Source organism: Marmota flaviventris, chromosome 2, assembly GCF_047511675.1.
Source record: "Marmota flaviventris isolate mMarFla1 chromosome 2, mMarFla1.hap1, whole genome shotgun sequence".
In the NCBI taxonomy this organism is placed as follows: Eukaryota; Metazoa; Chordata; class Mammalia; order Rodentia; family Sciuridae; genus Marmota; species Marmota flaviventris.
In genome coordinates, this window is record NC_092499.1 from 86145001 (window position 1) to 86157342 (window position 12342).

Here is a 12342-nt window from a genome sequence, read left to right on the forward strand (position 1 = left end):
CACAGTTAGCATCTCATTCAAGTTTAACACCCGTGTGAGTGACAGTCATCACCACAAGGAACACTCTTTTCCTATAACCCTCATTACAGAGGCCACACTCCCCAGCAAACTGAGGAAAGGCCTATTTCCAAGTAAAACGATTAGGAGTACACTGGGGATGGTTCTGACAGTGCTGTACAAAAACTGTTTTGGAAAAACTGAGAGCGTGAGAAAAACCCACGCGTATTTTGGTGGGATGGATGTGATGCATTTTAAACAAAGGTAAAAAAAAATCTCTTAATAAAAAATAATGCTGGCAGTGCAGCACGTCAGGCTTTAGTAGAATATTATGAATAGTCAGAGCAAATGAATGGATACAATAAGTTTAACCATGGATGCTCCGGGAGTGAAAGCGAAGCATACACCAAGGAGTTGTGGAGAACAAGAAAATGAGGGCGTGCTAATGATGGGATGCGGACAAGCAAGGAGTAATTCCAGAGCTCACAGTCAAACAAACTGCTTGTGGCACTAATACTTGTGCCCAATTACCAATTCAGAAAGAAAATAAAAAGCAGTTTCAGTCGAGTCAGGGTGGGAAATCTCCAATTAGCACCGATTAGTGGTGTTGCTTCCTAGAATGGAATTCTGGGGACATTAAAAAGAATATTTCTCCCAGAATGCCTGGTGGAAGCATTTATTTGCCAGGTGAGGAGGCTCCTGAAGTACAACTTGAGGAGGACTGGGGCCTGAGGGATGGATGCAGATACTAGTTAGAACTTGCCTGCTCGGTTTGACTGGTCGATCATTGGCTGTACTATTCTCCTTCTGGCATTAATAAACCTGAAACAGAACAGAGAATCCAGTCACCAACTTCAGTCTCTGTGCTCCAAACAGCTTTGCATGAATGCTGCTGGGAATACCATGTAGTCAGATATCTACTAGATAGAGATATCTATTTTAATTTAAAGGCAATTCTTCCTTTCAGTGTTCAAAGAGAGTTGACCGATCGCCTGCATTGTCACTGAGCGACCAACTCCAAGTCGACTTGCTCAAACAGAGCTCAGGGAGGGACAAAAGTTTTCCCTGAGAAAACTTCTACTAATCTGTGATTGTGCTTCTGCTTCTGGAACAAGTAGAAATCTGGTTAAAGTTCACAGGCTGCAAGATTTTCCCCCTTTCTCTACACTCCCCATCATAGGGAGATGCAGCTTCCCCTTGCAGCTGGTCATAAATGGAGACCAGGCTCTGGCACTCCGCTTTCACAAGGTATTGTTAGGTCAGCAAAGCCATCAATTAGGCTGTCTGAAGTTTTATCACCAACACAGCAGTAATAAGTGCTGGCCAGAAAGACTTCTGCTCTTCGGTGACTCCTGCAGCTTAAGCCTGTAAAGTTAGGGGTCATTCAGAGGTCAGTGCCAGCTGGGGGCAGCCTTTCCAGCCTAAGCTGGGACACCCAGGGCAGCGGATAAGGTAACTGCCAACCATAAACCCAGCCACCTTTCAACCCACTAGAAAGACAGAGCCTCAGGTACACATGGTTGATATTAGAGCTCGAGAGACGTTTTCAAATCAGGTGGTGGCTGAATCACAGGAATGTAAAGGAAAAGCAGTTATTTTGTCTAAGAAGCCTGGATCTAATTTTGTGGAAAATCCAAAAATAAGTGCCTACTTCATGTTACTTTAATGTTTAATAATGCCCATCAAATATTCATGTACAAACAGAGTAAGATGATAAGAAATCCCCTTTATTTCTCCAAATTTAATAAAAACAAAACAATTTTCTACCATTTGTGAGTTACCCTTGTCTCTGTGCTCTTAATGATGTGTATTCCCCACACATTTGAACTTATGCACAGGATTCATTGGCCTTGCATTTGGCTGGGGAGGGGGGCAGTGGCAGGGAGCATACAGCTGGCTGTTCCTTAGAAATATATGTATTGATAACATTTTTCAATATTTCTTGTTTCAAATCTTAAGCACACAGGGACTTAATGATTAATGAGTCCACATGGGGCTACAGGCAGGAACTGAAAACTCATTCTCTGAAATTAGCCAGAAGAATTCTAGTGTGTGTTGGCAGCTCTGCCTTCCTATGAAGTTGAAGTCCCTTGGAGGAGGACAGTCAGCCCACACAAGCCTCCTGTGAGCATTCTGGTGGGAATACAACTAAGCTGAGGAATAATAGCCGCAAGAAAACCAAAGGAGTCTTTTGCATATGGTGTTTGTTTGCAAAACAATGAACTTCTTTATTACTTAAGAAAGGATGGCTCAGTTGTCAAAAATGTTACACCCCCTTGGCTTTGGGGAAGAAAGTGACAGGCTACTGTAAGTGGAGGTGAAAACAAAAGGAGAGTTGGAACTGCATATTTATTCCCACCTGTCACCTGAAGTGTTGCTGAGGAATCTCTGACCAGATCACAGACACTTCCAGAAGCAGCTCTCAAATCAGAAAAAAGAACTTCATTGTCTACACTTTCCCCACTGCTTTGACTGTGAGCAAGGAGGAGGACCGACCTAATATGTCTACCCCCAGGAATGCTTTTTGTGGGCTCAGGTTAAGAGCAACAGAGATGCTCAGGACAGCCTGTTCTCCTGTCTTGAAGTTGCTGGTGGAGGACACACATGGAAGGGGCCGTACTACTAATCCTGTTGTGTGGGGGTCTTTTTTTTTTTTTTTTTCCCTATAGGCCAACTCTTTAGGTAAAACCAATTGCTATTTTTTCCCTTTTTAATTTCACCCTTTTACTCTTTTATTATTTACATCTGGAGGTTGTTCCCTTATTTATGTCTTTCTCTCCAGTTCCCCCAAACACTCCCTCACTCACAGAGCTGCAAGGCATCATGGTTCTTAGTTCTCAGCAGGAGAACTCCACACTGTCTTCAAACAAATAATTACGGGGAAGGTTAGAGGTTCACTCAAAGGTCATTTCTTTGGATACTCCTCAGAATGTTTACATTAGTAAAAACGGGGTCCGCTCAAAAGGTTGTTCAATGGGGGCTCCACAACAATGCAGAACATTAAAAAAGCATTCCGCGTGCTAGCAGGTCTTTAAAGAAGCACTGAACTTGGAAATGCCACTCCAGTATTACATTTTCCACTAGTTACCATGGCATAGACTGGATGTTCACTAGCAGTTATGGCAATGGCCTTTCTTTGCCCACTCCTCCTAAACAAGTATGAATAGGAGCCTCTGAAGGTTTTCACTAGATCCTTTTACAAAGGGTCATAGAGATTTTGCTTTTTTCACATGGGCTCCATTGAGCCTTTCTGCATTTTTTGTTCTCAAACAATGTTTTTGATCCATAGGACTATTCTTGCCAGATTCATAATTTTACCACATTCTTCCAAATCAGAACTTTAAAAACATATGGGCCCCAATTTTTCAGAAATCTCTCAACATACAATTCCTGCCAATTGTCAACTCCCCTGATTTTGGTATATTTTGTTAACACTATAGGTGTTATTATTAAAATTAATAATGAGTTGACTATAAGAAAACTTGGATGTTAAAAAATGAAGTTACAACTCTGCTTCCTCCGCCAGTACTGATGACCTCCAGGCTACTCAGAATACACACCATGTACATTCAATGGAGGCATTTAAATTATAGATTCAAATAAGTCAATCTAGAAGTAACTTTTATTTCTTTAATATTCCTAAGATAAATTTTCCACATATAATCTTTCCCTAGAATTATTTGACATGACTTTTTTTTCCATTTCCTCTAATTTATAATTTTAAAATGACTTTTTCAATATTCAAGGAGTAAATAGAATGTCAAGTTTTGATTCTACTTAAAATGTGAAGACTCTAAGCAGAAAAATCAACTCATCTTCAGTCTTTCAAGGTCCAAACTCCATTCATATGGAAAAATGCAACTTGCTGGTTCAAAGACAAAAGACTTGTCTTAAAAAGGCTCAAAAGTTTTCTTGGATATTAAATGGGTCTCACAAAATAACATTTTGATGAGTTAAGTGTAAATGAATCAGACACATATGGATTAAGTTATCCTTGAATTTCACACGGGCTTAAAAAATAAGGGGAAAAGAGGGTCTTGGCAAAAAACATTTTGGACTTTGCCAAACCCAAAACATTTGAAAAATTGCTGAAGACATCCAACTAACCAAAATGCAGCAAGCTGCACCCAACTTTAATGAAAACCCCCACAAGTTATTTCCAATCCAAAGACTGTTAGGTTTTTCATCTGTATCTGATATTAAAAAATTCTCTAAGTTTTAATGTCATCCCAGAATGATTTTGAAGTTGCAGCCATATAATATACTTCTCTATTGGTATAAACAATTTAAACCTAAGTTATAAAGTTTTCTTGGATATTAAATAGTTCTTTAAGATACTCTGAGTTTTGTACAACTCATATGGGAAATGTGCTAATAAGCCTAAAGCCTTATCCAGATTTCACTTAGAAAAAAATATTTCAATAGCCTTACTGTGAATCTTTTTTTAAGGGCTACAGATAATTCTGTTAGTGACTCCTTAGGGAATGAGTACCCTAAAGTGCACTCATTCCATTGATTTGTATTGAACACAGAGTTAGTACCCAGCTCACATACATACTCTGTAGAGTGTCTACTAAGACTATCTATTTCTCTGTAAATTTTATGCAAATAGAAAATGCATTAGTATGTGTGATCCTTAAAAATTATACACCAAGACTGTTAGCTTAAAAATAACTTAATTATAGGGTTGGGGATGTAGCTCAGTGGTAGAGCACTTGCCTAGCATATGCAAGGGCCTGGGTTCAACCCCCAACACTGCAAAAAAAATTATAGAAATAAATTCAATATTTTTCAAGAATTGCCAGGCCTTTCCAAGTTAATTCAGAGATGATTTTTAAAAAAGCATTAAAAGAATAAACTCCAGAGTAAATACTAAAAATTTCACCTTATATTATCATGCTGGAGAGATTTTTCTTGCAGCCCTTCCTGCCACTACCCCCAAGAAATCCAAACTTTTCAGTTTTGCATACTTTTCTGCAACTAAAATCTGACCATCATGAGTTTTCTTTTAAGACTTTTTACTCCACAGCACAGTTTAGACTGACAGAAGCAGACTTAGGTGTCATTTCCTGATTGTTGGTTGGTTTCTTTCCCTCCTCTCCCCGCCCCTTTTAAATGGCTGATAAATCTCTTCTTTCTGGTTCACTAGCTGCACACCACACCTGGTAACTAACTCCTTTCTGCAGCATTCCTTTTGTTAGAAAGTGCAGGCCTCTGTGGAGTCACCTGGACAGCAGCCAGCCCTGAACACGCCGAAGAGGAATTAAGAATCCTAGAATTGAAGTTTTGCATGGATTGGTTTGGTCAAGGAGAAGGCTGAACTGTTGAAGAGGAATCAGATCAATTTGGAAAATGTGTTGTAGGTAGCTCAGTGATGGGCCACCTGTCCAAAAAGGAAAAAGCTCTGCTTCTCTACTTCAGCCAGACTACTTATTCACAAAGCTTGCTCCTAGTTGGTGCTTCAAACAGTGAAGCTTGCAACACTGGCAAATCAGTTATAAAGTTTCTATTTTTTTTCTAAAAGCACACCCCTCCCCCCCCCTCCCATTTAAATGCAAGCCTTTTTCTGTTTCTGATTATGGCTAAGAGTAGGGTTTTCTCAGTAAGACATAGTGAAATGTTGAATCAGTGAATCAGGCAGGTTTAACACCATTGGACATGTACTTGGGCACATGAATGATTGAGTCACATTGCAAACATAAGCTGCTCACTGGTGGCCAGACAATGGGTCTTTTCTCATAGACAAGTGTGAGAAAAGTAAAGTAAATGAATGAAATTCATATGCTACTTAGGGAAACATTCACAGATAATAATTAATTTCCCTGAGCCATAGCTTAATTTATAATTTGATAGAATATTAGATTTGCCTACACCTCTAAAAACACATGAAGTAAATACTAACAAGTTTACAATATGAGAACATGATGCTAATCTGGAGCCACAAACAGTTTGTAGCTTTGCGAATATCCCTTGAATAGTGGAGTGTTCATGCTGACATCAAAGACCATGGGCAGGATTATGAAGTAGCTGATGCTTATCTTTGATGGCCTTCTACTGTGTTCTTTCAATACTCTTCCTTTTATCTAACTCTTCCCTTAAGTTACAAGAACTTGCCCTACTTTGAACATGCCCTCCTTAATTATTGTTCCATAGTTTAACTTGCGGAGAGAGCAACATAATGAAGAGCTAGGTTTCATGTTCTCTGCCTTTTACTTACAGTGTGACTTGGGGCAAGTCTACTTAACCTTCCCAAGTCTCAATTTGTTTGCTATCTATAAACTGGGGAAATGAACCAGGCCTATATTGTTCTGAGGAATAAGGGAGATACTATAGGTAAGATTCTTGGCACCATGCTTGCCTGGCACATAGTAAGGGCTCATTATATATTAGCTTACAGTCAAAATGCACCTATCTAATACTCTTAAAGATCTCTGTTCTCTCATAGGTAATAATTAAGAATAGGTGGGTGACTATTTAGCATACCCATGCTGGGTTGATAACAGGGTAACAATGTGTTATGTTCCCACAATCAGCATGTGTCCATATGGTGAGGTCTTCCTGGAAATCGCAGCTTACTCCAAGCGTATGATAGTATGGTAGGGATTTTAGACGATGGTGCCAGCATCTGCTGAGGGTGGATTGGGTAGCAAACTGAGCTCTTTGGGAATCACACACTGTACATTGTTCTCCAGATCCTTGCTATTCTAAGTGTGTTCCGTGGACCATCAGCCTCAACATCACTTCAAACTTGTTAGAGATGCAGAAATAGAGTAGTCCCCACTCTTGCATCACTGAATCCAAACCTGCATTTTAAAAGATCCAGGTGATCTTTGCACATTTGTTTGGGAAGCCTTATTCTAGATCATAGATCATAAGCCACATTTTAGTGCTATGCCTAAGAATAGAAACTTGCAAAAATTAAATTTTAATTGTGAATCCTAGCTGCAAAAAAATACACACCCTATTCTCTTTAGGTATCTTAGATCTAACCAGTCTTTTAATCACTTGCCTTGGGTAACAAACAATTTATAATAATTTAATTTATTTTACTCCATCTGTGCCTCCTAAAGGAAAAGTTGGACCAATAAAATGTTTTTGTGGAAATTGTTAGCAGTGGCTATCTTTCAAAAATGGACAGGAGGGAGATGGTAGATTTTTCTCTTTTTTTTCCATATAATTCTGTATCGTTTAAATTTTTAATAATAAGCATGATTACTCTTATAATTAAAAGAATGTTTAAAGGTGACTAAGGAAATTTGGCATTTTATTTGACTGAGGTTTACATAGCCAATTTTAAATGGTTTTTGTTTTGTTTTTTAAATAAAAGTATTTGAGGGAATTAGGGGTAAAGTGCTTCCGAACATGCATGAGGCCCTGGGTTTGATCTCCAACACCACAAAAAAAAAAAAAAAAAAAAAAAAACCCAAACCAAACACAATGCAACAAAAAAAGCGTTTGAGAAATGGCCCCTCAGATAGGGAATTATTTTTTATTTCCTTTATAATACTGAGCAACAACAAACACTATCCCATGAGTATAATCACACCTGGTGGCGTGTAACAAAACATTCCAGCAGGTTATGATTGTGAAGCACTGTTAAGCTTACAGAATGCTATCAGATTATTTATATGTGCTATTTATCATATATGATAAAAGTGATCTTTCAAAGCTACTTGGAAGCAAGAGAGTAGAAAACACTCACAATTCCTTAGTTATTTGTATCTAGGATCTATCCTCTTAAAGATAAAATACTAAGTCAATAGACATAAGTTGTAATATTTTCCTTCATCCTGTATGTGATTTATTGCAGATGAAAATCAAGTAGAAACTGAATTATTCTGAAAGTTTTACTACCGACATTAAAATTCCAGATCTGGGTACCTACAAACCATACAGTGCTTCTGAAAACAACTTTTTGCAGACATGGAAGATGGATCTACAACTTTACGCAACTCTATCAGCATTAAACCAGGATTAATCATTTTCAAAATTACTCATATCCAGTTACCTGTTCATCTATCTGAGTGTAGCCTGACTGGACTTTAATAAATCGAGCAGTTACTTGATCAGTCATATAAATTCATAACAGATTCCCCCAGTGTTCCTAGTCATTTACTAATTCACTCTAAGAAGAGAAGATCCCCACAAATCTAGTATCTTTTCAGCTTTCACCATCACCTTTGATAGGAGTATTAATTCTCTATCCTACTTCTCAATGGAAGCCACCTAAGCATTAACTTGCCAAAAATGCACCCAGCTGTTTAGCAATTATGTATTAGATATGTTTGAAGAGATCAAGGTGCACTCACATGCCCTGTGCTATGGATATGTCTCTGATTAGCTTGTCATCTGCTCGGAAGAAGATGTAGGCTGATTCTCCCATACAGTCTAGCAGGCCAGCTGTTAGCTGCCTGTCAAGCCCTCAAGTGGACAAGTAGTCCAGGAGCAAAAATGTCACTCCTTTGATCTGGCAAGGAGCAGCTGCTGATTTATAGAGTAGGACTTTGTTCTTCCGTTCTATTTTACTTTCTTTCCTAAGGCAGAACCACAAAATCCAGGAGAAAAAAAAAAGTGCCGTTCCCAGCAACATCAACAAGCTCTGACAACTGCAACAGGGTTTTTCTTGGCCCTAACAAAGCTCTCAGGCGTCTCCTTTGACGCTCACCTTTCCCCCCTCCCCTTCCCCCAACCCCACCATTTTTTGCAATGCGGTAGTTATTGTTTAATTCAGCTTCTGTAAATGGAATGGACTGTGGCCAGCAAGCCTGGGGCATAAACACACCTGTATGAAAGAAGCCTTATTGTAGCAACCATCTACAAGCAAGCTCGCATGAACCTCACGCTCCTGAGTTCAGAAAGAAGCTCTATTTTTTCTGACAGCAAATTTTACCTTAAGTGAGTTTCTATTTTTGGTGCCACCAACCTATGATGACCACATTTGAACTGTTTCCTTTCCAATGGCACTACACTTTTTCAATCAAAGAGAAAAAAGGATTAGCGCTTTTTTTTTTTTTTTTAAATCTGAGAGCAAACAGATCCATCAAAAATGTTTATCTACTGTCTAAAATATCAATCATTGAAAGCTGAGTTAAACATCCAGAAAGACTTTAGCAAATGCAATATCAAAGATGCCATAATGTTGATTGCATTTCTACCAATTCATACTGACATGAGCTTCCTTGAATAGCCTATAAGGAGAAAAAATATCAGCAACAAAATCTACATAAGCTATTTGCAACGTCTTGCTAAGATAGCAAACTGGTTTCAAATGTGTGATACTGTTCTCAGTGAGTAAGCCTGTCAGGTCAGAGGTGCCTAGCAGCCAAGTGGGACAGGAAACGATGCAGCCTTGAGCAGTCATCATAATTTCAGCAGTCATTCGACTATAAGAAGTCCTCACTGTGTGTGTGTGTGTGTGTGTGTGTGTGTGTGTGACAGAGAGAGAGAGAGAGAGAGAGAGAGAGAGAGAGAGAGAGAAAACGAGCGCATATCAGGCAATAAACTTTGCCAGCGATGAATTCATTAACACCTAGTAGATTTTCAGTGTTGCCCCTGAAGGAGGAGTGATAAGGGAAAAATATGTATATGTTTGTGTATGTGTGTATGTCTGGAGGGGGGGGGGAGAGAGAGAGAGAGACAGAAAGAGAGAGAGAGACACTTGTCTTACTCTCAACTCTATGACATTTATACATATTATTGCATAGGTCAAGGACAGGAATTTTCTGGGGGTGCAAATGCTGGAAATGAAAGGAAAAAGAAGGAGTTCTAAAAATTCTTGCTTCTATTCAGTCATGCCATGCTCCACTATTTGCTCTCTTTCCCTCCTTTCTTAAAGGAGGGAACATATATTTGCCTCAGCCTCATTTCTTGCTTTAGCCTACACTGTCCTCCTGTCCTAAAAGGAGTCAAAAGTTAAACACTGCCAGGTGTGGTGGTGCACACCTGTAAACTCAGGAGGCTGAGGCAGGAGGATCCAAAGTTTGAGACCAGCCTCAGCAACTCAGTGAGGCGCTAAGCAACTTAGTGAGATCCTTTCCTATCATAAAAAATAAAAAGGGTGGCAGATGTGACTCAGTGGTAAAGTGCTTCTGGGTTCAATCCCCAGGACCAAAATAATAATAATAATAATAATAATAATAATAATAATAATAATAATAATAATAATAATACACTGATCTGAATATTCAGATCATGCTTCCTCTAAGGGTCTTCCCTATGAGATACTGAGTTTGGGGTGGGGCTAGGGGATAGGAAAGGAAAGCAAGGTATAGAGGAGCAAGTATAACATAAGGCCTAATTTTATACCTTAAAAATAGAATGAATAATTAAAAAAATTTTTTTTAGTTATCAATGCACCTTTATTTTATATATTTATATATAGTGCTAAGAATTGAGATTAATGCCTCATACATTTTAGGCAAGTGCTCTGCCACTGAGCCACAACCCAGCCCAAGAATGAATAATTTTTAAGATTCACAACAATCTGTATGTATGTCATAGTTGATGCCTTCCATACTGTATATTTAACAGAAAACAAATTTAATAGAATATAAAACAAAGTCATACATAATATGAAATTACACATAATTATATGGACTCTAAGAAGAGTCCATATAAATATATTTAAAATCTTTTTTTTTAAGAGAGAGAGAGAACTTTTAATATTTATTTTTTAGTTTTCGGCGGACACAACATCTTTGTTTGTATGTGGTGCTGAGGATCGAACCCGGGCCGCACGCATGCCAGGCGAGCGCGCTACCGCTTGAGCCACATCCCCAGCCCCATATAAATATATTTAAATACTGGAAAATTCAGGTCATGTCTTTAGAGATTTTTACCCTTCACATTCACAGAAACAAACTGAATGATCACAATTTGAGAACACATTAATAACTACAAACCAACATAGGCTACACTCACAAAATTAGTGTGAGGGGGTCGATTTAAAAAAATCTGAAGAGATTAATCACCAAATTTTGGGGTAGGAAAGAGTTGAACCAGATTGAAAGAACATAGAAAATTATCAGGGAAGAAATAAGGAAATAACATGCTTTTAGGCACCAATTCAGAACAGAGCTGATTCTGTGCAAAGGGAGGGCAAAGGGACTGAATTCAGATGGGTTCTCAGTTTTGTTCTGAAAAACCTAGTGACACTTAACAGGAACACTGGTGGAGGTTCTTGAGTGACACACTGAATCCCTAAAATCCTTGCACAGTGAAGGAATCCTTTCCAAGAGCCATGTATAGGGTGAACTGAATGGATGAGAATCTAGAAGCTAAGAAGGTAGAAATCTCTTGTCTACTTCAGGCAAAAGGGGCAAATAAAGTTAGCTCCAGTGAAGGTGTAGGAATGAGCGGTTTGGAAAACTCCTTTTGAATCATGCTTTGGAGATGAGGGAGAGATACAAATATAAAAGAAATTAGATGATAAACCGGAGAATCCATGTTTGGTGGGTTATGATGCGTAGTTCTGGTGGGGTGAGGCCAACTCAGTTTTCCAAATGTAACCTCTCTGCATTAGCAGTGGAATTTCTGGGCTGAGATCACTCAAGACAAAGCACAAAAGAAGAGTGAAAGCCTAGAAAGAAGTGGTTTTATTTCAAAACCTCAGATCTCCTTATATTTCTAAAACTATATGAATAGTCCAGAGCTATAACATCAAATATTAAAAACTGCTTGGCTGACTCCAAGAAATGACTTCCTCCTCATACCTCCCCGGGATTTTTACCAAAAACTTCATCTAATCATGGCTGACACAGTCAATGGTCAGTGGAAACCTCTGGCAATGGCTTTATTTCTAGTCCTTCGGGTTTGCTCCTTCTTTTAATTTTGAGATAATTTGTGTGACTAGATTAGGAAGCTAATAGTAATTACATTATACACACTGTGTGCTGTGACACCACGTGGGTTCTACTCCACACTTAACAACAGTGATTTTAGATTTTAGTAGTGGCATTTATCAGAGTGTTTTTAAAATGGGATATATATCTATATAGCTAAATCTGTATCTATAGATATCTATATGTTGCAAAGATATATATATGTAAATATATATACACACACACATACATGTGTCTATATATCTCAGACATATATATGTACATATATACATACATACACACACATATATGTATCTCAGAGAGTGTGTGTCTTTAAGCAATAGCATAAGGCAATCAAGGGAGTGTTTTTTTTTCAAGGCAGTAACAACTAATTGAGAAGAGAATGATAAGACAAAGTGTTACATTTAAAAGGGACTCCATTAAGGTGATGGCTTCCAAATTGTGTCCTCCTTTCAAACCATATTTTTCTTCTTAAATGGTTTTTTTGAGGTGAAAAATATAGCAC

General features: G+C 38.4%; 1 protein-coding gene across 8 annotated transcripts in view; it reads right to left on the reverse strand.

The window, feature by feature from the left end:
- The window catches only part of Meis2 (Meis homeobox 2), a 204430-nt gene that overhangs the window by 4834 nt on the left and 187254 nt on the right, over positions 1–12342 (reverse strand). For all 8 annotated transcript variants that reach the window (XM_071608073.1, XM_071608071.1, XM_071608074.1 and 5 more), the window contains exon 10: positions 761–819. In XM_071608073.1, coding sequence (XP_071464174.1) covers positions 761–819 — 59 coding nt within the window. The remainder of the gene's footprint in view (positions 1–760; positions 820–12342) is intronic.